Source organism: Ostrea edulis, chromosome 2, assembly GCF_947568905.1.
Source record: "Ostrea edulis chromosome 2, xbOstEdul1.1, whole genome shotgun sequence".
Lineage (NCBI taxonomy): Eukaryota > Metazoa > Mollusca > Bivalvia > Ostreida > Ostreidae > Ostrea > Ostrea edulis.
In genome coordinates, this window is record NC_079165.1 from 30,946,713 (window position 1) to 30,974,009 (window position 27,297).

General features: G+C 34.4%; 3 protein-coding genes across 7 annotated transcripts in view; 1 reads left to right on the top strand and 2 right to left on the bottom strand.

The window, feature by feature from the left end:
* Nucleotides 1-595: 595 nt before the first annotated feature.
* Nucleotides 596-23,321, top strand: LOC125678373 (histone-lysine N-methyltransferase SMYD3-like). Its single transcript, XM_056153740.1, has 14 exons — nucleotides 596-736; nucleotides 1,359-1,465; nucleotides 3,659-3,722; nucleotides 4,203-4,313; nucleotides 5,125-5,194; nucleotides 6,550-6,680; nucleotides 7,291-7,358; nucleotides 7,509-7,617; nucleotides 10,746-10,856; nucleotides 20,445-20,514; nucleotides 21,105-21,239; nucleotides 21,430-21,604; nucleotides 22,374-22,482; nucleotides 22,883-23,321. Exons 1-14 carry the CDS (start codon nucleotides 620-622, stop codon nucleotides 22,997-22,999), a joined length of 1,494 nt encoding a protein of 497 aa, XP_056009715.1. The 5' UTR covers nucleotides 596-619; the 3' UTR covers nucleotides 23,000-23,321.
* LOC125678372 (E3 ubiquitin-protein ligase TRIM71-like) lies at nucleotides 15,333-19,456 on the bottom strand. The gene has a single exon (XM_048916799.2). The coding sequence runs from the start codon at nucleotides 17,678-17,680 to the stop codon at nucleotides 15,569-15,571; it is 2,112 nt and encodes a 703-aa protein (XP_048772756.2). The 5' UTR covers nucleotides 17,681-19,456; the 3' UTR covers nucleotides 15,333-15,568.
* Nucleotides 23,322-23,616: 295 nt separating the features above from the next.
* LOC125678371 (choline transporter-like protein 2) overlaps nucleotides 23,617-27,297 on the bottom strand; it is a 43,904-nt gene continuing 40,223 nt past the window's right edge. For all 5 annotated transcript variants that reach the window (XM_048916795.2, XM_048916796.2, XM_048916794.2 and 2 more), the window contains exons 19-23: nucleotides 25,994-26,067; nucleotides 25,813-25,883; nucleotides 25,545-25,633; nucleotides 25,018-25,102; nucleotides 23,617-24,694 (exon numbers count right to left, since the gene is read on the bottom strand). In XM_048916795.2, coding sequence (XP_048772752.2) covers nucleotides 24,576-24,694; nucleotides 25,018-25,102; nucleotides 25,545-25,633; nucleotides 25,813-25,883; nucleotides 25,994-26,067 — 438 coding nt within the window. In that variant the 3' untranslated portion in view covers nucleotides 23,617-24,575. The remainder of the gene's footprint in view (nucleotides 24,695-25,017; nucleotides 25,103-25,544; nucleotides 25,634-25,812; nucleotides 25,884-25,993; nucleotides 26,068-27,297) is intronic.

The following is a 27,297-nucleotide window of genomic DNA, read 5'->3' on the forward strand; positions in this document are numbered from 1 at the left end:
AGTCACATGGTCTGATGGATGTGCATGCAGATGGAGTTGTACCACTTGCTAGAACTAGAAGAGTTTGGGTAGGTCTTCATGGTCGACCGAAAATAAAGTGCTGTTCAGAAAGGAAACTGTCCGATTGAAATGGCGTTTCATCATTTTTAATACCTTGTTGAAGAGAGCACTAAAAACACAGAGACTATTGTAAGTAACTTGTGAATCAAGGCACCAATCGCCATGAATGTCATAGAGATCATAGACAGTAAAATGGAGAACTTTAAATTCAAGCAAAAAATTTCAGTTGAGCATATGTCAATGACATCCAGCAGTTTTATAGCAGCAATGACACCGACAGGGCATATAAGTATATGTATATATGAAGAAAAGAAGAAGTTTAATCTTGGAAATTGGGATAGCGGGTTTACATGGTGGCCGGGACACAGTTTATGACAAGACCTTGGATGATATTTATACATGTAAGGATGTGGCAAAACTGTAAGGCACTGTTTAGGTCATGTTACTAACAAATGCGGAAACTTGGTTATGGAATTTAGAGAGGTATGTTACATTATTATTGGTATCAGCCAATAATTCATGGCTATTCATGTTACCAAATTGTATTGAAAAGAATTGCATGAATTTTCTATATTTTTCTACAAACATCTGGAAAAAATATATTCCTGAGAGAATCATGTTTTCTGATGCAAGTAGTTTTGCTGTTGCTGGGTTTACGTATGAGAAAGATAAAAAGGTATACATGTATGTTGTATACAAAACTATCAATTATATATGTTAATTTGAATTTATGTTCTTCAATCAGTCAGTGTCTGAAACTTATTTTTGTTTCTAATCAGAAAAGAATGTGGTGATAAATATGCCAATACATGTATATGTTAAATGTGTTTTAACAAACTGGGAAAAGTCCAACTCTTAATATTTAATAATAACATATTTTAGAATAGTCCGCTCAACAATTTGCTAGAAAAGTACATTTATAATGCACAAGTTTGAAGAAATTGTTTAAAAATGTGATGGAGAAAATGGAACTATTCAGTATTTCTAAAAAAAAATCACAGCTTGCATTCTTTTCCTTTAACTTGATCCATATTCAAAAAATTTATTTACACAACATATCGATTGCTTTCAATCCAAAATGATTTTGACAGAATTGTTATTTGTAATTATGATAATGTAAAAAATGAAGAACATTGGAAAAAATGTGAAATCCCAATTTGTTAAGAATAGTACATTTATCACATACATGTATCAGCTTATTTATCCTCGTATTCCTTAATTTTCAAGTTAAAAAAAAAAATCCGGAATCTGCAAAGTCGTGATCGTTTTTAATTTTAGTTAGCGTTCATCTTTTCCAGTTTGAAAATATGGTAGAAGCCGGTGCTCTTCTGTGTGTTTCAGAACCCTTTGTGCATGTTTTGGCAAACAAAGAACATGAGTTTCGATGTGAATATTGCATGGAAAGGTAATTAATGTAGATTACTGTAGTTTAGATCGGTTGTCATCCAAGCGTCTTGATTCTCTTGGTTTATTTCAATTTGTTGACTCGTCGCTTGCATCATTTACTGATGTTTACATCTGCTGATGTGTGGGGGGAAATTATCAAAATAACACTTTATCAAAATAATATGCCTTCCGACGTGACCGTTTTTGAGGGCGAAGCAAAAAGTATGGGTATCTATAGAATCTACATCTGTATATCCAGAGCTTGAAGCTAACTTTTTATGTCACCAGTCCAGTCGGACTGATGGGGTATAATTTCAACCAGTCCACAGAAAATTTTACCAGTCCAACAAAGTTTTCCAGAAATAATTAAACATATTTCGTTAATGTTATTAAAATGAAATTAAACTCAATATGCCTCAGACAATATTGTAACACTTAAATGTGGGATTTATGTTTACGAATCAGATTCGTCTGATATCTACAGATCGAAGCATGCCAAATGTGTGTATAAAATTTCATAAGTATATTTTCCAAAATGATGCTTTAGAAAATTAACCAGTCCCATCAGACTGACTAAAACAAATGTCAGTCAGTCCGCCATACTTTTAACCAGTCACAGACTGTCGGGCATATGTTAATTTCGAGCCCTGATATCCATAACAGGAACCAAAAAAAAAAAAACAAAAAAAAAAAAAAAAAAAAAAAAAATTAATAGAATAAAAAAAAAAAAAAGAATAAAATCCCGAAGTTTGCACTTAAACGTCCTTAAAGGACAGCATCCTTTTAATTTTAAAATAGATATAAGATCTGCTTATTCGTTGAACGTGGGTAACAATGCAAATGGATGTAAACAGTGCATTGTGACATCATATTTGAAGCAAATACACAAACATAGGAGACATGGTACAATCACGTTGATCAAGGAGTGATATATGATTAAGAATATAAGATTTACATGCTTTTATGGATTTTAAGTAACATCTCAGAATGACGTGAACTTGGGTACACAAGATTCAATATGGAGAAATACATGTCCATGTGCTTGTTTTCAAATCAACACCATTTGGACCAAAATTTTCAAGTTCCATAGCTAGGTTATGGTTTAATTTTTCATTAGTTTTCTTTATTTTCCTTTTAAACATGTATATACGTGTTGCCTATAGGGAGAGCTTAGCTCTCACAGCCCTTCAGGCTGTAGAAGGGCTTTGCTCTCTACTAATTTGTCTTACGGCGTGACCGTTTTTAAAGGGCGATCGAAGCAAAAAGTATTTTCATTAGAATCTATCCATAACAGGACAAAAAATATCCCGAAGTTAACACCTAAACGACTAACATGTGAGGACAGAGCTATATCAAAGCATCCCGACTTTAGACATTTGATCCACCTATGCATTGAACGCGGGAAACATAGCACAATTGATGTAAACAATGCATTGTGATATCATATTCAGCGCAGTTGTTTAGGAAATTCACTAACATAGAAGACATGGTACAATTGCATTAATCGAGGAGTGATTAGGCCTATAGTCTATATGATTAAGAAAATAAGATTTACATACTTTTACAGATTTTAGAGTGATATATGATTAAGAATATAAGATTTACATGCTTTTATGGATTTTAAGTAACATCTCAGAATGACTTGAACTTGGGGACACAAAATTCAAAATAGAGAAATACATGTCCAAGCACTCGAATCGACACCAGTTGGACTAAAATTTTCAAATTCTGTAGGTATAGTTTAATTTTTCATTAGTTTTCTATATATTCCTTTTAAACATGTATATATGTGTTACCTATAGGGAGAGATTTGCTCTCATGGCCCTTCGGGCTGTGAGAGGGCATCACCCTCTATAAACTGTATTACTTATTATTCTCTCTCTTCGAAAACATAGAGGGTCACATATCCCTGTAAATTTATATGGAAATATTTAGGACTTAAACAAAGTGATATGTTCTATAAATGATTTCAGTTTTCATGTGTTCGACAACGAATCATCCAGGGCATGAGTGAGATATTTTTCTGTGTCTGTGACTCTAATTATACATGTACTTTATGGATTTGGGTGGACAGCTTACCAATGTTGCAAAATATAGTTATGCAAATTTACTTAGATTTAAAGAAAAAATTGGCAAGGAATAGAGAAACAAATAACCTCCAGAGAGTACAAAGGAGCCTTAGAGGTCAACATGTTTTTATTTTCATTTTCAGAGCTGATACTTTAAAAAGATGCAGTGCTTGTGGCACAATGAAATATTGTAGCATTACATGCCAGGTAATCATTTATTATTAAATGTAAATATATATACTATACTTTGAGTCAATGGTTATCATATTTTTATTCAATCGTGAGTAAAGCAAGCATCCCAAAGATAAGACAGAGAAAATTTGATTGAGTCTGTGCATTCATCCCGTAAATTTTCAATACGGAGTAAAGATTCTGCTTTTAGAAATAGTAACGCTCACATCAAGTTCTTTAATTTATAAAATGATAGTTATCACCCCCAAACTGACCATTGCCTTGTGGGTAGTTAAGCATGCACACACAAATGAAAATCAACCATGCCACTTTAATTACTGTGACAGACAAATTGAACTTATATCTATGAAAATAAGTAACTGGAAAATTCTAGATTTGTTCATGTGTATCTAGCTGTGCTTGCCCCAATGATAGCAATGCAACTGATCTAGTTTTCAGGTATTCCATGTTTCTATGTCTATCAACAAATTTTATATCTCCTTTATATGATTGTAGAAGGCAGACTGGTTTATCCACAAGAAAGAATGCCCCTGTCTTAAGAGAATACAGCCCAATGTCCCCACAGATAGCACCCGGCTGTTGCTTAGACTAGTTATCAGGTTTACTGTATGTACTTTTTTAAGAGAGTTTTTCATAAAATGACAGAATGAGTGTATCCATTGCTAGTCATCAGAGAGAGAAAATTCTATCATGATAAACATCATACTAGGCTGTCTTTTAAATGCTTTAACAAATATTTAATTGTATTCTTGCCGCCAAATGGCCCAAATTTTTAAATCCCATGAATGTAAATTATTTTTACATCCTTTTGAAAATAGTGATAGTTTGCTGATATCATTGACATGAATTCAGTAAATTTGTTGAGAAATATCATCTATAGGTTGGTGAAGATGATATTGCAGAGCAACATTCATTTTCTGTGAAGTTTGAAATTGAAAGTATAATATATGTATAGCAATCTTAGTATACACTGTAAAAAAAAATGTAAAATAATTTTTGAAAAAATACAATGGCCTGCTACAATCTTTACAAAACATATTCTTGTACATCCTAACTGAATACGTTATGTTCAAATCCATTCACATTTTACTGTGATGCATAAAGTATGAGGAAATATATAATGACAATACATTAGGCTATTTTCTGCAGCTACATGTACCAGTCAATACAGATGTATTTTTCACATACCATTGTAAAACAATGTGTAAGAAATATTATATTGATTAACCCAATCATTTTTGTATGGGCTATGGGGCCTGCTTTATAGTGTCAACTCCTGATTTAGTTGTATTGATCAGGAATCAAGAAAGAAACAAAGTTTAACATAATTTGCCAAAAAAGAACAAAAACCAGGACCAATAATAAAGAAATTTACAAGTAATGAATGTCAAATTAACTGTTGTCTTCTCCATCATAGGACAGCTGTCTATCACAAGGATCGAGAGGTGAGCTGGTGCTGAGGAGGTCATTTAGTGCTCTCATGTCCCGTAAGTAACCCGCTGAGAAGGTCATTTAGTGCTCTCATGTCCCGTAAGTAACCCGCTGAGGAGGTCATTTAGTGCTCTCATGTCCCGTAAGTAACCTGCTGAGGAGGTCATTTAGTGCTCTCATGTCCCGTAAGTAACCCGCTGAGAAGGTCATTTAGTGCTCTCATGTCCCGTAAGTAACCCGCTGAGGAGGTCATTTAGTGCTCTCATGTCCCGTAAGTAACCCGCTGAGGAGGTCATTTAGTGCTCTCATGTCCCGTAAGTAACCCGCTGAGGAGGTCATTTAGTGCTCTCATGTCCCGTAAGTAACCCGCTGAGGAGGTCATTTAGTGCTCTCATGTCCCGTAAGTAACCCGCTGAGGAGGTCATTTAGTGATCTCATGTCCCGTAAGTAACCCGCTGAGGAGGTCATTTATTGATCTCATGTCCCGTAAGTAACCCGCTGAGAAGGTCATTTAGTGCTCTCATGTCCCGTAAGTAACCCGCTGAGGAGGTCATTTAGTGCTCTCATGTCCCGTAAGTAACCCGCTGAGAAGGTCATTTAGTGCTCTCATGTCCCGTAAGTAACCCGCTGAGGAGGTCATTTAGTGATCTCATGTCCCGTAAGTAACCCGCTGAGGAGGTCATTTAGTGATCTCATGTCCCGTAAGTAACCCGCTGAGGAGGTCATTTAGTGATCTCATGTCCCGTAAGTAACCCGCTGAGGAGGTCATTTAGTGCTCTCATGTCCCGTAAGTAACCCGCTGAGGAGGTCATTTAGTGCTCTCATGTCCCGTAAGTAACCCGCTGAGGAGGTCATTTAGTGATCTCATGTCCCGTAAGTAACCCACTGAGGAGGTCATTTAGTGCTCTCATGTCCCGTAAGTAACCTGCTGAGGAGGTCATTTAGTGCTCTCATGTCCCGTAAGTAACCCGCTGAGGAGGTCATTTAGTGCTCTCATGTCCCGTAAGTAACCCGCTGAGGAGGTCATTTAGTGCTCTCATGTCCCGTAAGTAACCCGCTGAGGAGGTCATTTAGTGCTCTCATGTCCCGTAAGTAGTTCAAGAAAAGTTCGATAATCTATGGACTGCCAATCAGGATCACCATGAAATGCTTTACCGCCTGTAAATGAAGTTCACCCACCCAATGGAATTCATCTGTTTGTCAGGTCTTTTTAGGTTAAAGTTGTTTTTTTTTAAAAACTGGTTTTAGCCAATCCAGCATCTTTGAAGTTTGAGGATGATGGGACTTTACAATTCTAAAAATTGCAATCCAGAAAAAGTGAAAAATGCTATTGCCCACCACTAAATGGAAAATTTCTATGTCGCGAACCTGTCTTGTGCAAATTATATCTTCTATTTCTTGTCATTCCTAGATGAAAAAGAAATTCAGAGTGATGGTAAACGTTGTGAACAGCTTTCTCAGCATCTGTTTACCTTACAGAAAGTCACTAGTGGCATCCTGAACCTTCCCTCCTCTACAGACCTCCTACAGATCTTTGGAAAGGTTTGCAATATCCTGTTATCCTCACAAAACTATAATGTATATAATGAGTCAAACAAGATTTGTAGAAAATACTTGGACATGGAAATGTCACTTTACGTCATCATGCTATTTTTTGTCAACTGTAAATATTTACATTCACTGAATTTTTTCTCTTATATTTCTTTTTAAATTGACATTGCTTTCATCCTTGACAATGAATACATGTTTATTGCAAACTAGTTCGATCCGGTTTTTAGTACCACCTGTCCGCATAATCATTACCAAATAAGGAGCATTGTCAAGGTCAAAGGGTGTATTGGCTGTTCCATTTGAAGTAATAAATGGGTTAGCGATATGATATTTTAGTTCTTTTAATCTAGTGTATATTTTTGAAAAATGCATAAAAATAGGAATACATAACGCGGGTTATGAATTTTTTTCTGCAATGCTTGCTACCTTTATCACCCGATAAAATAACAAAGAAAGCATTTTATTGTTTAGATAAGACACATCTATGTGTAATTTTGTTTGGTGTCACATTGTTTCAGAGAAAAATATCTACTCTGAGGGTACCTATGCTTTATTTTTTTGTGTATCAAATGAGTATTACAAATTCAATATTTATTTACAGATGACAACGAATAGCTTCACAATCTGTGGAGAGGAAATGCAGTCTATCGGTGTTGGTATATACTTGGGGTTAGTAGAAATGTCTTCAACTAAAAACTTTGTACTTATATGTTCAGTGATTTGATTAATTCAAGATGGAAATTGTATTTCAATAATGTTTTATACACATAAAAACTCAGAGGCATAAAATATTAAAGAGTCTACAATATTTTCTTTCAGACCTTCGCTATTGGATCACAGATGTAAGCCTAATGCAGTTATTACATTCCAGGGAAAATTTCTACATCTAAGAGCTGTTACACCTGTATCCAATCCTTCACCCTCTAATGTAAGTTTATAAAGATTTGGTTTTTACAAGATATATCTTAGCATTGAATTTCTGTTAGTGTGCATGAGTTGTATCTGCAGAAATACTTTGACAATTTTCATAAGGGAGATATACATTATATGCTATAGATTTTCTCTCCTATTTTTGCTTTGACTGGAGAGAAAACTATTGGTGTGTTGAATCTTGATTTTGTGCTTGACATTTTCACATATCCTGGAATACATGAAGTTATGGGTATATATTCACACCATGAAATCAACCAAAATTATACCACCTTGAAAAAATGAGTGATTTTACAGTATGGGGTTTAGAATTATGTCCAAGACATGATGAAATAAGGATTTTGTTGAATGCATGGTATTGTACTGTATTAACATTGTACATGTATTAATTAACATTGTATCAATATCAAGAAGCAATCTATGTTTTACATCTATATACAAATGTAATATATAGGAAAGGAGGACATTTTTGGGCTGGACTTGGAATCGAACCCAGAACTCCTGCATTACTAGTCAGGTGCTCTATCCACTGAGCTATCCTGACAAATATTCACAGTCCATATAGCCTTAAAGGGACATGGACACGGTTCGAGCTGAACATTTTTAAATTTTATTTTTCCATTTTTAATGTTTACAATGCTTAACTAAAGTATTTCTAATGGTCAACAAAAATTTGAGTGCCAGTTGTCGAGGTACATTGGAGATACAGAGCTCGCAATTCTTTGTTATGTAAACAAGGCTCCTGCCCTGTATTTGTTTACATATAAGCTAAATATATCAGTAAAAGTTCGTTTAAAGCAGATTTTTCAATTTACAAGTTAATTCTGAACATGATTTAATAGTTTCTAGTGTTTAGCACATCTCATTTTGTTTTTAAAAAATGCTGTTTTCTATCAAACAATCTATATGTAAACAAAAACATGGCACGAGCCTTGTTTACATAACTACGAATTGTGAGTGCTGTATCTCACTTGTAACTCAAAAACTGATATTCAAATTTTGGTTGACCATTAGAAATACGTTAGTTAAGCACTGTAAACAATAAAATATGCAGGTTTCGAGATACGTTTGAGTTATTTCCCTTTGAAGAACTCTCGTACATAGTAAGGCGTGAAACAACTTGTTTACATGCGGGAGTGGGGCGAATATTCATCACTGCATAAGTGAATGTACTTGGTTTCTCATACGCTGTTTCATCACCCGAATTCAACTGATACACAAACTAAGTAAATGATAAGTATTCAGGGAGTAATTAGATACATGGAATTCTTATCATATCATGTAATTTCGTTGGTCGTAGGTATCATATCCAGGATTTTACTTTCAAATGTGACATCGTTTTTATGTTTCTGCTTTAATACAACATTTCTTTTGATAGTATTTTATATTTCCAATGTTTACATATCTAAAGAGAAGCCACTTTTAATACATTTTATCATCTTCCTCACTGACTGTATTTTCACTCTGTCCTACTTAGGCCCTCAAAGTTCTACTAAATGTACCTCCTGCACAGGAGAACTCTAATCTCAAAACTGGTGTATTGGAAAAATAAAATTTTCAGCTCAACCGTGTCCATGTCCCTTTAACTACCAGGTACTTCATTCCTCCCTCCTTTAATTTTTTTCACCCTCAAAGACACACAACCCAGATTCTTTTGTCCCTGGCAAGACGTCCACCTGAAGTCCAGGGGTGGTCAATGACACCAAATGTAATATACAGGAAAGGAGGAGATTTTGCATTACTAATCAGGTGCTCTAACCACTGAGCTACCCAGACGGAAATCCACAGTCCATATAGCCCAAACTACTGCACAAGTTACCTCTCTTCATTGATCAAATTGCTGAATCTTATCACGAGATAAGATGATGTTTATGATTTTATATATAAGCAATAGAATATAATAAGTTAATTGTAAGCTATTGTCTTCTGCTCCTGAAATGAACTGATCAGATGTTGTCAACATAAATTTTTTTTTGGTCATAAATATCAGATATATTGAGTTGATAATTCTTTTAAGAAATAAATAAAAATGGGGGCGTATTATATACCGCTGTCGTCCGTCCGTCTATCCCTTTAACTTTGTCTTCGCAACTCCTCCTAAACCCTTTGGACAATTTTGATGAAATTTGGTACAAAGAAAGATCACAATGTGGAGATGTGAATATTACAAGGGGAATGCTGCACCACTATTTTTGAAGGAGTTAAGGCCCATGGACTTAGATTTATTTTATGCAAGTACCAAGTCTTTGCAATTCCTCTTAAACCCTTTGGGGGATTGTGATGAAACTTACTACAAAGGAAGATAACTATGTGTAGATGTGCATATTACAAGGGGAATGCTGTTCCACTATTTTTGAAGGAGTTACCGCCCATGCAAAATACATTGTTATTGCAACTTCAACGAAATCCTTTTGTGGATAATCCTTTCTTACTTGTTCCAATTCCTGAGTCAATAATATATGCGGACGTATCGTGTACCGGTTTAGCGGTGCTCTATTTTTGAAAATACATGAGGATGTGAACTGCAATGCTTCACTCGGCCATTCTTCTATGAAGCACTAACATGCTTCGCTAACACACTTCGCTAACACGTTTCATGAAAAGTATTCGGGCATAAAACATAGCAGTTCATACCCCCATGTATTTTCAAAATTGAAAGATTATATTTACATTTTCCTTTTATTTTTGTCGGAATTTCCAGTCGTTAAAATAGACGCATTATATTTATCAAGATTCATACGTGCATTGTTCACAACCGCAGCACATTCATGAGGAAATGACTGTCTCACTTTAGATTTTCAAGATATATTTATGTGCTCCAATTTAATGTACATTTTCCCTTTTGGTATAAAGAATGAAGACAATTGTAAAATTGGCGTCTGTAACAGACCAACACAGAACAAGATTGTGTCAACATTTCTGTAGATTTATATCATTTATATAAGCTGTATTGATGTCAATATCATTACAATATCGGTGGTATCCACTTCAATGTTTCTCTTCATACATTATGATCTCATCAGTATCAGCATTTGTCTTGGACATGTATGGGCATTTAAGCTTTCTTATAATTCAGATCTGAATGTCTTACACTGTATTTATATTATTATTTCTAAATAATTGTAGATTTTCATCAGCTACATTGATCAACTAGATACAGGTGCTGAGAGGAGGAGGAGTCTGAGGGAGCAGTATTATTTTCATTGTGACTGTTCTTGGTGTAAAGATCAAGAATTGGTAAGACAGTCTGTGAAACATCAGTATTTAAATGCAATCTATAAGTTAGAATATTGCTCAGTTCCTCATTTTTACTTACCAGGAAAAATGTTCCATTTCAAAACTTTTGTTTTTATGCAGGAAATAAAATCACTTTTTTTAAAAATTTCAAAGCAAGGTTTTTTAGTTCACCTGAGCCAAGGTGTGCATCGTGCTATGTCAGTATGTGGGCTAAATCATGAAAATCCTTTTGACCAATTTTTATAAAATTTGGTCCAATCTATGTTTTAGGCGAGGATCTAACATATGCTGAAAATAAAAATCAGGGAGATATTAAGGTGTAAAATAGGTGGCCAGTTGTGCTCTCTATAGAGATAATGCTCCAAACTATATTGAATTTCAATCATTCGGTAAAATTTTTCTTCTGAAAAAAAAAATTCAGTGCCTGTCAATGAACAATAATGCTAACAATTGGTAAAGTCCAGCGCTTTAGAAAAAAATGATTGCCATTGCTCATCCTTCGGAATGGGTCCACAACGTGTGTTCTTTGAACATTTTAAAAACGATTTCATGAAGGACCTTGTCACCCCAAAAACTTTGTTTGTACTTGATATGTTTATAGTGTACATTGTAATCATTTTTAATACATTTATTAGGGACAGGGTTCTAACATGTCATTAGATCCTGACCCCAGTTTGTGGTGTAAATTACCATTAGGTTGCAAAAAGCACACCAAAGGTGTATCCAGCTCTAGTTACTTTGCTTTTATAAACTTTGTAGGGGTAGGATGGGGCCACAAGGGGGATCAAAGTTTTACATACAAATATATAGGGTAAAAACTTTAAAAATCATCTTCTCAAGAACCACTGAGCCAGAAAAGCTGAGATTTACATGAAAGCTTCCTGACATAATGCAGATTCATGTTTGTGAAAATCATGACCCTGGGGGTAGGATGGGGCCACAATACGGGATCAACGTTTTCCATACAAATATATAGGGAAAATCTTTTAAAAACCAATGGGCCAGGAAAGTTTACATTTATGAAAGCTTTCTGACATAGTTCAGTTCAAAAATCATGGTCCCCGGGGGTAGGTTGGAGCCACAATAGGGATCAAAGTTTTACATGCAAATATATAGGGAAAATCTTTAGATATGGGCCAAGGTGAGCAATGTGGTCCATGAGCCTTTTGTTTGACAATGTACTTTTTCTGTTATTTTTACATAAAGTTTGATTTAACAACTGGTTCCCTCCCCCCCACTATAAAACAATTACTCCGAGAGGAATATTTACTGTAAAATACACATTTCCAGGGGTGGGGTTCTCAGCAAAAGGTTACTATACAAAACTGTAACAATAGTCATTTTTCCTAATAATCAGTTCAAGTGAATTTTAGTTATTGACAAAGTATAAATTTTCATTGCAGTTCATTTGATTATAAGAACACATAAAACTGCATACCTACACCCAGTAAATTTATTTTTCTGTGATACATATATGTACTTTATCAATGTAAAATGATGAGTACATACTCTACCACTGATTTATTCAAATAATTAATTCACTTTTAATTTACCAATAAACTGCAGATTGTATGTTCGAATCCAACAGTACTGTTATACCCCTAAATTTGTATTTTTTTTTTATGCTCCCCGTAAAAATTCTGGAGAGTATATAGTCCCTGTCATGCTTGACCGTCTGTCAGTCCATCTGTCTGAGTTCTTATCTCCTTAACCTTTCATCAGAAATTGATATAATTGGTCACAAATGTTCCTTTAGACAAGGACTTTTGGATCAAGGTCTTTTACAGTCATTTTGAAAAGGTCAAGGTCACTCAGAACATATAGAAGTTCTTTATTTCAACAGTTTCTGATATAAAAGTTCCCATCTCTTAAACCTTTCATCAGAAATTGATTATAATTAATCACAAATATTCTTTGAGACAGGAACTTTTGGACCAAGGTCATTTTTGAAAGGTCAAGGTTACTCAGAACATATACATGTACCTTATATAAGTAAAAAGTTCTTTACTTCAACAGTTTTTGAACAAGTATTGATTATATATCACACAAATAAGTAATAGGGAAATGGCTTTCAGACAAAGGTCACTCAAGATCATTTTGACAATGTTAAGGTCAACATCACCCAACATATACCTTACATATGAAAAAAAAAACCTATTTCAACAGTTATTGATCATTGTGCAAGTCATTCCTCATATGAAGTTGTTATAAGTGTGTGTTTTATCCACAAAATAAAAATAAAAATGGAATCTAAACAGATTCTTTTGGATGACATGGTCTTATTAATTTCGGAGAGTGCATGATGTACAGTGTACAAATATATTATCTTTGAACTGTGTGAGAATTGTCATATCACTCACTCAATGGCTGTTTGGTTTCAATAAATATGAGTTGCGATGCCTTTCTTTCAATGTTGTTGGTCACTGCGAACAAAAATAAAACTTGTTTCATTGAAATCTATGAAAAGCCTTGCTTAAAATCTTGCACATTTGTTGAACCAGATGTGGAATAGAAGCAGGCCTGTTTTGAATGTTTCGGTGGATGAGCAGTATAAATCATTTTCTTCAAAAGCGCTTGGTGTTTCGCCTTAAAACTTTTAGCCCAAAAGAAAAATTTACCACTGGTTTGAAATTCATTACAAATACATGTAGCTTCATTTATGATGAAGTCAAAACAGTGATAGCAGATAGCATATAATATGAAGGTCCTATGAAGTTCAAGGACATACATGTAATTAGTTTTTGAATCACAAATTTCAGCTGTTGGTTATGTACAATAAAACATGCCTATTCCAGATGGTGTAGAATCTGTAAATATTGTGTAAACTGTACACATCGTTTTTTGCACCAAACTTTGTAATGTGTTGTGTATTCCAGATGTTACATAATCTGATTTTTTCTTCTGTCAGGTTAAAGAAAATCCCAAGCTCTTATTTCATGCTTATACATGTACAGTAAAACTCTGATATAGCGAATTTCTCGGGACCCTCTATAAAAATTCGCTATAAGTGTAATTCGTTATACGTTTATAGCGAAATCATAATTCAAATATAACGAATTCGTTATAAAACTGATTTGTTCTATATGTATATCAGTTCTATGAGAAAGCAGCAATCGATATACTTGCGTTTGTATTGTCTTTAAGAGAAATGAAGCCTATATATTTTCGAGAAGAAATATTTTTATACAAGATATATACACATTGATTTATATATGATAATTTATCTTGATGGATTATTAAGTCATGCAAAAACATGTCGAGAGAGAAATGTCAACACAATTTTGCGCAATACATGTACAGTCTATTGCAATTGTCATTTACTTGTTGATGTACACAAATAAAGGAGTGTACGATAAAATAAATGCAATCAAACTTCAAATTTAATTAACGAGAATAGTAAACAATACCGACAATATATTTCCTAAACATATGTGTAAGTATTGTTTTGCATTAACAACCTTTTTTGAAAAATTACAAACAGAAATTTTGTAATAAGTGTGAATCCTTTATGTCAATGGAAAACGATTGTTAAAAATCACAAAGAGTTTAAAATAAAAAAAAAATAAATTCGTTATAAAAGGTGATTTTACGTTCATTTTTAATTCAAGGGGAATAGGAATTTACTTCGTTATATCCGTAAATTCGCTATATCCTTGTTCGTTATAGACGCAGATTTTTATATAGAATATATAAAAAATTTGCCGGGGAAATCTATTTCACTTCGCTATAGCCGTAATTTCGCTATATCCGTGTTCGCTATATTCGAGTTTAACTGTAGTTAGTATTTAAAATTTGATTAAAATTTATGTAAGAATGAGGAGTATTAGAATATTGTTGAAATTCACAACCCTGACATCCACATATGATACTTATCTTTTAAAATCAATACTATTAGTTTTCCAACTGCAAACTTTAGTTGTCAGCATGTTTTGAATTTTAAATTGGGAGACAGGTGAGGCCTTTGCCGATTTACAGTGCTTTCTCGATATATTGCCCCGTGTTATAATGTCACCCCTGCTCATTGCCTGAAAATCCTAAAGAACAGATTTCTCCCCATTCTAACACCCCCGTTATAATTCCAACCCCGCATAATGCCATATGCCACTGATTTTCACAAGCAAATGGTTAAATTTTATAGGTTTTACCCTGGATGATAATGCCTATTACCTAACACCCATCAGTAATCACACCCCATACATTGAGACTAGTGCAGTAAAGTGTGACAGGTTAGACAAGGTATTCCATTGGTCAGGTTGATTACAAATAGTTACTGAATAAAACTCAAGATTATCTAAATGTTTATACAGAATGTTGTGTAACTGAATTATTTTGACTACTCAGTCAGTACTGTTGAATTCAGTATATTACCACCCCGCTTTATTGCCCAAATTGGCCTTGAACAACAGTTGGCAATTTATCGAGGAAACACTGTACATGTATTACATTACTTTTAAAAAACTGAATGAAGAAGAGAAATTCATTTTCAGTAAACATTTATTTAATGTGTCTAGAAAACACAACACTACCAATAAGCATATAAATATTCCTGAATTAAAAATGTAATAAAAATTGGAATTCTCAAATGATTGTAAATTCATATTAAATATTTTGCTATAATAAAACTCTACATCTGGAAGACAAATGCTGTGCCAACACCAAAAACAATGAAATTTGTACCAGTATATAAAAAATTGGAATAATTAATTCCACAACTAAGAGAGGAATTGACCAGGGATCGAGTTGTGGAGCTTATAAACAAAAACTTCATGTTTGTCTGGCATGGAGACTGCCAGTAGTCCGCTAGGGCTGTAAGCAAGCCCTGTAGGTCTTTCAATCCCATCATTCCTATCTGCCAGGACCATCAAGAAGAAACCTAACCTCGAGTAGACGACCACTCTGTCATTTCCAGCATCTGCTACAAAAATGAGCCCATTTTTATCCACAGCGATCCCCTTTGGATACCTCAGCTGTCCCTCTTTGATGCTGTCGTCACCGAATTGGAAGAGAAATCTTCCATGTTTGTCGTACACTTTGATTTTATGGTGACCAGAGTCAGCAATGAAGATGTTATCTTCATAATCTGTTGCTAGGTAGGATGGGTTGTCATAGATATCACCATGGTCGTCTGCTCCGAGTTGTTTTTCTTTCACACCAACAGAAGATGTGATGCTGACTGTCTCATAGATCATGTCAGAGATCACTAATCTCTTGTCAGAGAGGCTAGCAACTCCAAAAGGAAATGAAACTGTGCTCTCTGTGTACCTTGTTGTAATGGAGGACACATATGAGGTTTTAAGTTCAACTTTCTTGAGACACTTTTCATTTTCATCAGTAAAAACAATGCTCTGGTCCTTTAGTGAACACAGTGACCTTGGGCAGCAGCCTGGAAGAGGAATAACTTTCAGAAGCATTCCATCTTTGGTAAAAATTTGAATTCTTTCATTGCTGTTTTCACCAACCACAAGTTTTTCATCTTCTGTGAATGTTATTCCATAGGGAAGACCAATCGGTGAGTATGTTGTCCCTTTACCACCGATCTGACACAGCAATGTTACGTGTATAATGGGGGGACTTTTCATTGGATTTATTGTACTTGGTGGTGGACTAACCTTTCCATCAGTGTCAACAATCAGCTTTTTTGTGCCACTTTCAGTTCGCCTGTCATTGGTATCATGCTTAGAGAGCTTAAGATGGTTGTATTTCTGATGAAGGTCACTGCAGCAGTTTTGCATGCAGGTTCGAGTACTTCTTTCTCTAGGTATGATATGACCAATGTTTCCCACTGTGTTTGACACAAATTGTGCACATTTGGGGAGTTCCACTAACTCTTTGCTGTACTTTTCCATTTCAATGCCTTTGATGTCCTTCACAATGGATGTATACTTGTCTGATACAGTGTTAGCATCCTGAATTCTGAGAACGGACTCCAGCCTACTCTGTAAATTCGTAAACTGGTGGATGTACATTTTACACTTTTCTCTTCTTTTACTAAGATCTTCGTACTTTTGTTGATAATTTAAATCTGTCTCATTCAACAACCTACTTTGTTCACGGTAGATGTTATTTATCACCTTGTGCGAATGTTTCCTAATTTGGAGTTTGGTTTGCTCGTGTTCATTTTTGATCTGACCTTCAATGCTGGTCAAAGTAAACAGGGCTTCGTTCAGGTGGGATAACTGATTCCGAAGTTGATACATGCAATTTCTCAGTTCAACTCGTTTAATATTACAACTGTTATCAATATCCATGATATTATGATCTTTGTGATCTCCCATGATGCACTTGACACAGATTCCCATGTTACAAGTTTCACACTGGTATTTGATTGGTTCATTTGAATGAACAGAACATTTGGAATTTTCAGTTTCTGCAGGTTCAGATGACACTGATAATACAACATGAGTTGATAAAACTTGGGTGGTGGTATGTTCAGTATAACAGACAGTACACAGATATTTATGACAATCTGCACAATAATTTTCTATAGGGTTGTTAAACTCCTTTTCACACATACCACAGGTAAGGCTGTTCCTGTTGCTCCTTACATCCTTCCAATCTTTTAAAACATCCCTCAATTTGACCACCCTGAAATCTCTAGGGAAGTCACAGATCCCAGCCACAGGGGAGTTAACCCATAATCGACAGGTGGGGCAGGGAAACCTCTTTAGCTTCAAAGACTTGGACACCTTCTTCTGAGATGTTGCAATGTGGTTTTGTAGACAGAGACCACAGAAGGAGTGAAGACAGGGAAGTGCATGTGCATTCTCTAGATTCCCCAGACAGATAGCACACTGCAATAGTTCAGAGGTCAAAGATGATTCCATGGCAACCCCAAACTATAGTCATTGAATGCTCTGTTGGTTGTCCGTGTTGCACTTTTTAAGTTTTCGTCACCTGTATTACTGTTCAAGCAATACCTGTCAAATTAAGAAATGTTTGCCTTTTTTAAGATACAAGATGAGAAAAGTTCCAGAAGATAAGCTGAATCCAGAGGTCAAAGTTGAATCTGTTCCATGATGAAAAAGTTATTCCTTTTGCATATTTTGGCCTCCTCTTCCTTGGACTTCACCCCCTGTACTTCACATTCTGAATGTCAAACATTTCATGTTGGGTACCTTTATCTCTACACACATTGTAAAATGACATGACATACATCCTCCATGTTTGTCTATGTAAATAGTAACAGTCCTGAGTCTCTTAAGGATGTGAACAGTTATAGCTGTTCATGACGATGTGGCAGTGAGGAAATATCCTGTGTGTTGGACACAGATGTTGTTTTAATGAAACTTCACAATCGTGCTGGATCAATGACAATGTATTATAGGATTTGGGGTGGGGAGGGCCATATTGATGATGTATTTGCATGATCTGGGTTGTATCTATGTACTTTATTACATTAGTGTAATTAGAACTGATATATTGGGAATTTAGCACCAAATTAACTGAGTAGATGTGCAAGGCTCATTTGAAGTCCGTTCATTGTGTTGTATTTATTGTGTAAGTCAGTAATTTTGGGGAAGGACTATATTTGATTTTGTTAATGAAACTAATCAATGAAGAGTAACTTCTGTATAGTATATAAACGACATGCACATAATTTATCTGCTGCTGTATTTTGTCATTCCATTCTTGGAATTCATCATCACAAATAAAATCTTTTTTCACTTTAAGTACAAATGAAACTTAATGTTCCCCTTCATCTAAAGGATGTTTAGAATTCAAATTAAATGCACTTTATAGGAATTAAAAAAAAAAAAATATTTTCGTACCTTTATAAATTCAAAGTTATCTGATAATGATATACATTTCTACCATTGTGTAGTGGTATTGATTAATTGATAATCTTTGTTTTGAGTGACAGATCTGTCTTTGTCAACAGCTGGGTCTCACATTAATTGACAATCCATCTAAATCAATATTACTTATAACATCTCACAGGCACAAGCCTTTATAAATAACAAATGGTTAAAAACTACCTTTGAACAATGTCTTGGAGGTCAGTGTATACAGAAATGGCAAAGTGAGTCGTCTAAGGGTCAGATATATGATATTTTCAAAAGTGAATTTGGATTTGAAAAATATATGAATGTACTACCAAAAAAGCTAGAACAATATTTATTAAATTCAGAACTGTAAATCACCGACTCCCAGTCGAGACTGGAAGATGGTGGAGTACTCTAAAACTTGAGAGAATTTTGCCATATCTGTAACAAAGGATTGATTAGCAGATGAATATCATTATATCCTTATGTATTAGTTGGGGTTTTTTTTTTTTGGGGGGGGGGGTTGTTTTGTTTTTTAAGAAGAATATCGGAAAAGATATCTGTATAAAAGATAATAATGTAAACCAAACTTTTACAGATTTTCTGAATTAGTGTCAACTCCTGACTTCCAATGTACTTATTAATATCTATAATATAAGACCAAGTCTTTCACTCATCCAATATTCATTTCATTCACCTAAACTTATTCTGCTCTTTTCACGTGTACGTTGTTTATTGTCTGTATTTGTTTATATTGTATATATGAGGGCCTTGTAGAACCTCATGTTTCATAAAAAGGGGTGAAAGAAGAAACTGAACTTGAACAGACAAAGAAAAAAAAAATCATGTATTTTTTATGTACCTGTAAATTCAATATATAGTGACCACTTTGATCCTGTATTCTGCTCTATAAATTATTGTTTGTAAATTTAACACATAAAGGTGTTAGGATCAGGATGCAATGGGACATAGATAGATTTGTATGTCAGGTATTGAATAGCGTGTAACTATATTGATTTCTCATGTCTTCTTATGACAGCTAGATTAGAACTGTCATCAGAATACATGGAGAGGGTAAAGAATCACACACTCTGTTCTAAAATATCAATAAATATTCACATTTCCAACTGTTTTCTCTGATAACCCTTTGAAGCTCCAATGTGTTAATTTTCCTTTAACTTACAACTACTCATAACTGCAACTTTCTCAGTTCATGCAATATGATAGGTCAGTGGGTGGGGGACCATATAAATTAACATGGAATGCCAGGTGTATTTCAATTCCTATTTTGATATGTTGATTTTATATTTTCATTTTCATTTTAGAGATAATAAGGAATCACTGTCTAGATTGTTGGTAGGTGAGGTGATTAACTAAATTTACACGGAGAAAATGTAATAATTTATGCGCAATGGCTGCACCTCACATACCTCTGGTGTGTCCAGGGGTCAGTGTTTGCCCAACTGTCTATTTTGTATTGCTTATAGGAGTTATGAGATTGATCACTGTTCGTTATCTTCACCTTTCATACTGGAAGACAGTCATTCCTTAAGTATAAATCAGATGTTCACCCCAACCACAACCATATTGCAAGTCAATTCATAACCTCACAAATCAAAGTCTTCCAAGCATATATGTATATGATTTATCTTCAGTTCTGAAGAACTGGTCGTTGCATTACATGTACTGATGTTGACGAAACTAGCGAATTTAAGTTATCAAATGTATGAAATACAGCAGCTTGTTACATGCTGTGTTTCTTCCTCAGTAAAATTTACAGAAAACTACTAATTGGGAAATTTTTACCTTTCTTACAAAATGACAGGAAAAAACAATGCAGGCAATAAAGTGTCCAGAACAGAGCTGCAAAGAGGGCCATGTCACAGTCACAGATGGTAAGTTAATTTCCCCCAAAACAGGGCAAGGAGGGCAATGTCATAGTGACAGAGGGTAAAAACAGGGCAAAAAGGCTAGTTACTGTCTTTAAGACAGGGCAAGAAGGGTTATGTCACAGTGACAGAAGTTCACTTGCCCTCTTTCAGGGAGTACTACATTACTGCGTTAAAGGTTTTAAAAGTTCACTGTCTCTAAAACAGTGCTACATCACTATGTTAGAGAGTAAGTCAACTGTCTCTAAAATAGGGCAAGAAGGGCTATGCCACTGTGTTGGAGGGTAAGTTAACTGTTTCTTAAACAGGGCACGGTAGAATGTCACAGTGTTTGAATATAAGTTCATCGTTTCTAAAACATGACAAAGAGGACTATGTTACAAGGCAAGTTTGTTTTTTCTGATTTGTACTCGGAACAGTCACATGCACTATATTTTAATTACTGGATGGATTTTAATTGATTGAGTTGTTCCAAACAAAATGATATGTAGGTATTTACTTTGATAAGCAGTAAAAGAACCCAACTTAAAATTTTTATCACTACACAAGATTTCTTTTTCAGAACATTTTGCTATTTATAATGTAAATAATTATAGATGATGCTACAGACATTTCCTGTACAGTATGTGGTTTGTCTGTCAGTGACGAAAGCTTCATTCAGAAGGCCTTGGGTCTGGAGGAAGACTGCAGAAGATGTCTGGAGAAGGCCAAAGCAGGCAAACAGTCCAATGGTCAGTACATGGGGCTTATCAGATAAAGTGGCTTCAGCATGATTGAAAAGACAAATATTTCAGCTATTTTTGCATTTTATATCTGTATCTCGTTGTTAATTAAGTCTGAATTTCATCTGTGTATTGTATGGTTGTTCTCCTTCTACAAATCATATTATAGTTATGAAACCCTGAACATTTTTTTTTCCAGATCCAGACCAAGTTTTAAATGTTTGTGAACAGTGTTTGAAGTGTTATGCGGAATTTTATCATCCACTGAATCTAAGTTTTGTGAAGATTCTGGACTATGCATTCGATGCCTCTGTTGATCTTCAGTTGTGGGAGAAAGCTGTAGATTATGGTAGTAAAACACTACCTGCCTACAGGTGGGTACATGCATTCCATTGTATGCACAAGTATTCTATAAATATACTGTTCATTTATTGACCGTTACGAATCACTGAGTTTGAGTTATTTTTAGAGCTTTATTTTTTACACGTAATATTGGTCGTGAATGAAATGAATATATACTTTGAAGAACATCTGCAGCCATTTAGTAAAATTTTCAACACACATTTCTTTTGCTCTGCTAACATTCAGTAGGAGTAATGTCCCTTGAAATACATCTAACTACACTGTATGCATGTGGAGTGAATGCTCTTTGCAATCGCCAGGACAGGAGATGTATTATATAACTGGAATATTGTGAGCTGTTTCAGGAGTAAAACATAGGAGTAAAATAGAAAATATTACATCAGTATTAAAATGAAATTATGATGAAAAAGAGTGTTCTTATCCTACAGCTTTAGGAAGGGAGAGGTAATAATGCACTACTGTTTGAAAGTTTTTGTTGGGTTTCCTCTCTGTCTTTTAACTGAACTGAAATTGTCAGTGGGAAATATCAAATTTTAATGTGAAATTATAGCAGAAATTTTTACTTGAGAAATTAGATCCCTTGACCTCCAAAATTGACACATGCAGGTGTACTGCTTAACTGTGTGGACGGACAATGAGATTTAAAGGGAGAAAAGGTGAAACATAAGATGACATGAATGTCTGCATTTTTTACTTCCTGTTATGACCCTGCATTACTCCGACTTAAATTACTGTAGTCGAGCATCAAATGAAGATTATGTGTTATCATTTCATTTGCAGGAAATACTATCCACCCTACAGTCCAAATGTTGGAATTCAGCTACTAAAGCTTGGGAAAATTCAGCTTTATCTGCAAAATCTCAAAGAGGCACTCAGATTCTTACAACAGGTCGTTACACTCTCTTTATACATGAAGTGGATGCAAAGTGGAAAATTATGGAAGGGGGGGGGGTGCATGAAATAATGTACATATAATTTTCCCAAAAAATTGTCTGGATTGTAATTTTGCAGTACAGAGGTATTTGAAATTGTGTTCAATCTTGGCTTATACACTGTATGAATCAGCACAACTAGTCCTGCAATAGGAGATAAATAGGGCATTTCACATACAAGTGCAACCAATGAATTAGCACTTTTGCTTCAATGTCACAAGTGCTAAAATTTGTCATTTATGAATCCCACTAATTAAGTACACATACAGTATTTGAATAACTTAATCATATTAGTTTATGTGTATTACTTTGTATGAAATACAAATATAGTGTTATTGAGTCTCTGAATAATTTTAGGCCAATGACATTCTGTCTGTCACCCATGGAGAAGATCACATGCTCCATAAACAGCTGAAAGAGCTGCTAGATCAGACACAGGAAGAGATGAGATCGAGGCTGGAAAATGGCAGCTAGTACCTTGTGATAGAAGACATTAGGTTATCAATCTTAAGGGAGAAGCTTTCCAGATGAGCAGTGTTTCCATGGTGTTTCTGAAACCAGCTAAAAATTTCTGAACTGCGTTCGCCTTAATAAGAACTACGGATGTCTAGATAATTCTAGGAAGATGGTGCTAAATGAAATAGATAGTGAAATGACCATGGAAGAACAGGGGAGATGAGGTGTTTTTTTTAATTTTGAGAAACTGGTAATTGCCTTTGAGAAACTGGTAATTGCCAATTATTGTAAAATTGCAACATACAATGAACAAGTCATGGAATAAATATACCTGTTATCATTTCAGTGTATGAAATCATTCAAAATGCCACACAATGATAATACAAGTAGTTGGGTACTAACTCAGTTGAATGAGTCATAGTAGGTCACAGGGCCATTCGTTGGTAAATACACTGAAAGTAATTGGAAATAATGGTAGAATCAGAATGTTATTTAAATTCAAACATCATAACAAGAATTGTTTGGTTTGTGTGTGGTGTTCTCGACATTCCATTAGCAGATCAAAGCTGCAGAGGTCCATGGATAAACATCTTCCTTTACCTGTTAACTTTGTGATATAAAGCGTAAAACTAAAATTTGCAAATGAAAATTGATTTAATACTGAATCACTGATTCTTACAGTACAACATAAAGCATTTCCTCATTGAAACATAAAAATATAACATTAAATTCACAAGACAAGGAAGAAAGAGAATCGTTTATAACTCGAAATAAAACGGTCATTCATTGTTCACAAGTAGTTCTGAAAATTAAATAACATATGATATGTGTAATTAGGAGTTGCACTTGCAGTTGTATTTGCATAATAGTTACCTGTAAACTGTCACTTCAGCATAATGCAATGAGGTTGATTAAAAACTAGGAGTAGCACTATTTTCAAAAAAAAAAAATTGGCAAGATTCTTTAAAGGCAAGATCGATTCACAGTAACAAATTTAAAGATAATACACATTGAAAACTAGTGAAGTTTTTCTACTTAAATCTAGTCATCTCTTGGAAAATTCCCATAATTTCCGCATTTATTATATGAAAGCAAAATCATGAATGTATTAATTGATTTGATTATTTTAATGATTTATTTTGGCATTCCTTTATTATAATGATATCCTAGCTCAGAATTTTCATATAACCAGCAGAGGCAGAATTTAAGTTTATAATGCAAATTGAACTGCATGTCTTATGAATCAAAAGGTACAAAAATGTATTCAAAATATTTGTGAATTTCATCTACAACTCTGTGAAAGACTGACATAGAAACCATTACTGGTACATACATGTACTGATGTTTTGGTCACATGGAAGATATATAAAAATATTTCTTGTTTAATATAGTAATTTTATCTATGGATTCACCCACATAAAAAAAAAATTAAAAATCCAAATAATTATAATATATACACGAGACAAACAGCCAAATATGCTTGTAACTGCACAGAAAATTAACAAGTAACAAACTATGGCTAAATAAGGTCACAAAGAACTGCCTGGATTTCTTGATCATCTTATGAGGAGTCATGTCATAAATATCACAGACATTAGAATTCCTTCTTTTCACTAGGTGCAATCACGTTCTTCTTTCCTAAAATTTTGCGTAGGTCTTTACTCATGTAGTAAGGCTTCTCTGTAGAACCATCATTTCTTTCCAAGTCTTCCACTGGTAAAGGAAAGTTTAGGCATGATTTAATTATCAACCAGTTTAATTACACCCCAAATACATGATTTAATTATCAACCAGTTTAATTACACCCCAAATACAAAAGATTTGTCAAGAGTCTTACCAACACAAAAAAAACCCCAAAATAAATCTTTTCAAAACATCATGAATTTGTTTTAATCAATGTTTTAGTAAAACAAGTGCCAGAAGGGAATTATACAACTCTGTTAATTGTATCAGAAGGACAGGTAAAGACAAAATATGGTTATCCTAATGGGTGAATTTACAAGCAGAAATACTAATTTTAATTAAAGTTCACTTACAGAAGCAGAGAAATAGCGTGTCAACAGCCATCTCGTACACGCTGAAGAAACAGCTGGCTATGACATAGGAACCCAGTGTAACCAGCTGCAATGGAAACATTTACACAATACATGCATTGTAAATCACATATCTTACCAGACTTTATTTCTGCAATTTAACAATGAGAAATATGTTCTTGCATTATGCTCAATTTATTCATTGCTACATGTATGTATATCATCTTCGCTAGCCTCGTGTCCAGTAGATGAGAGTAAGCAAACTGGACATTGATCTCGCAAAGATGTATGTATAAATAAAGACTTGTTCACCAGAAACATTTTTTTTCATGAAGAAAACTTAATTTTAAGCAAAAATAATGCTTTTATAAATAAAATGTGACTCGGTATTTGTAACTTTGTCAACCATTTTAGTGCTTATTGTGTAGACATGAAATAAGAATTAGTTCTATTCAGATAGACATGAAAAAAATTATGATTTTGAAATATTTACCACAATAGATACTACATAGAAATTCTGAGATATTTACCACAATAGGTACTACATAGAAATTGAGGGACGGAGTGAAAGAGGCAAGAAACTCGATTCGGCCATCAAAGAAAAAGTAGGATGTCGCCGCTGAAACAGAAAAAAAAAAAATGGTGGGCATTCATGTATTTGTGACAATCACATTAGAAAACACTGAATACTTGACTTTTTTACATTACTGAATTGGAACATCTGCTATTGAATATGAACAGACTCAATGATTTTCTCTTTACATATATACATTGTATCTAAACCTATTTGAACCGTACCTGCGAAGGCTACCACAACTAGTTTACTGATGAATAGCAGGAAGTCCGTTACTTTGTCTATCACCACCACCCTGTACATCATAAGGAAAACAGTTGTTTAAATAGTTTAGATGTAAGGCAGATTGCGAATAAACAAGAATGTAACACAATAATGTACTCTACTGAAAGGGAGACAATTCACCTGACAATATTTCTCATGATCAGCATGAATGCATTCTTTGCTGAAGTACAGAAATTTTTCCCATGAGCAGCAATCTGTAAGAGACAGAGAAAGAGTGAAGGCATGTTTTTTGTTGAATTTGTAACAGGACAGTGTGATTACGTACATTTATCACTGTATCCACTAGTTCAAAAGAAAGCATGCCCAATATCTTTATTGATAATTATATTATTCATATTTCTGCTCTGCTTTTCATCTAATAAATTCTGTATTTCATCATCAGTTAAATCAGTGAACCTCGCCATTCCATGTATAAAGCAGCAGACCAAGAATCACTTACCTTGTGTAGCCAATAGAAATGTAAACTCACAGTTGACTGGTCAACAGACCAAGAGTGTGAGATTTGGTTTAACAGTTAAAATGTTGGTTCTAATTCGTATTAGTTTTATACAGGAAAAAAATTAAGGTGTATAACAATCTGCCCTATTTCTATTGGCTACACAAGGTTCACTGATTTGACTGATGATGAAATCAGAATCTATTAGATGAAATGAAGAGAAGAAACACAAAAATGTAACCAACGTTGCATAAAATATTTTTAACAATGAATCAACGAAAAGCTATTAATATCAATTAAGATTTTGGGTATGTTTTCTTTTAAACTCATGATAAATGTATGCAATCAAACTGTCCTGGTAAAAGTTCAAAGTCAACTAGCCATGAACATCTAGTAAAAACAAAATCTGAAAAAGAGAAGGCATATAAAAAACAGTGATGGACTGAGTCCTTAGACAACACCTGTTCTGTTTGACCCTCAAACGGATCTGTTGCCCTCAGCCTACAGCTTTGGGCAACAAATCTGTTCTCGGGTCAAACAAAACAGGTGTTGTCCAAGGACCCAATCAATAACTAAATATTATTACCTAATGCTACAGATTTTGTTGTTTTATCAAATATGTTATACTTTTGACATTTTTTTTGTATATTCATCTGTCTGAACTATGAAATAAATAGAAAGTGATCTATTGGACTGCCAGTCAATAGTTTGCAAATTTTGGACTGGCTGTCTATTGGACTGCAAACATACACCAGAAAACACAGTATTCGCTTTGACTTCATAAACTAACGCAGTATTCATTTTGACTTCATACACTAATGTAGTATTCATTTTGACTTCATACAATGTGCAGACATTAACAAACATGGCAGTGTCAGTAAGTGAACTCCCACAGAGATTTCAGTCACATGTCAACCTGCAGCCATTATTCATCGACATCGAAAGGAAAAAAATACACGTCTCCAGCAGAAATATTTGCATGTCTTCT

What these genes read in the sequence shown, in the direction of transcription:
- LOC125678372 (XM_048916799.2), bottom strand. Translation starts at nt 17,680, where the DNA reads ATGGAATCATCTTTGACCTCTGAACTATTGCAGTGTGCTATCTGTCTG.
- LOC125678373 (XM_056153740.1), top strand. Translation starts at nt 620, where the DNA reads ATGAATTTTCTATATTTTTCTACAAACATCTGGAAAAAATATATTCCT. An exon ending in ATTTAGTGCTCTCATGTCCC is followed by an intron (nt 5,195 to 6,549) that starts GTAAGTAACCCG and finishes TGTCATTCCTAG; the next exon opens with ATGAAAAAGAAATTCAGAGT. An exon ending in AAAACACTACCTGCCTACAG is followed by an intron (nt 21,605 to 22,373) that starts GTGGGTACATGC and finishes TTTCATTTGCAG; the next exon opens with GAAATACTATCCACCCTACA.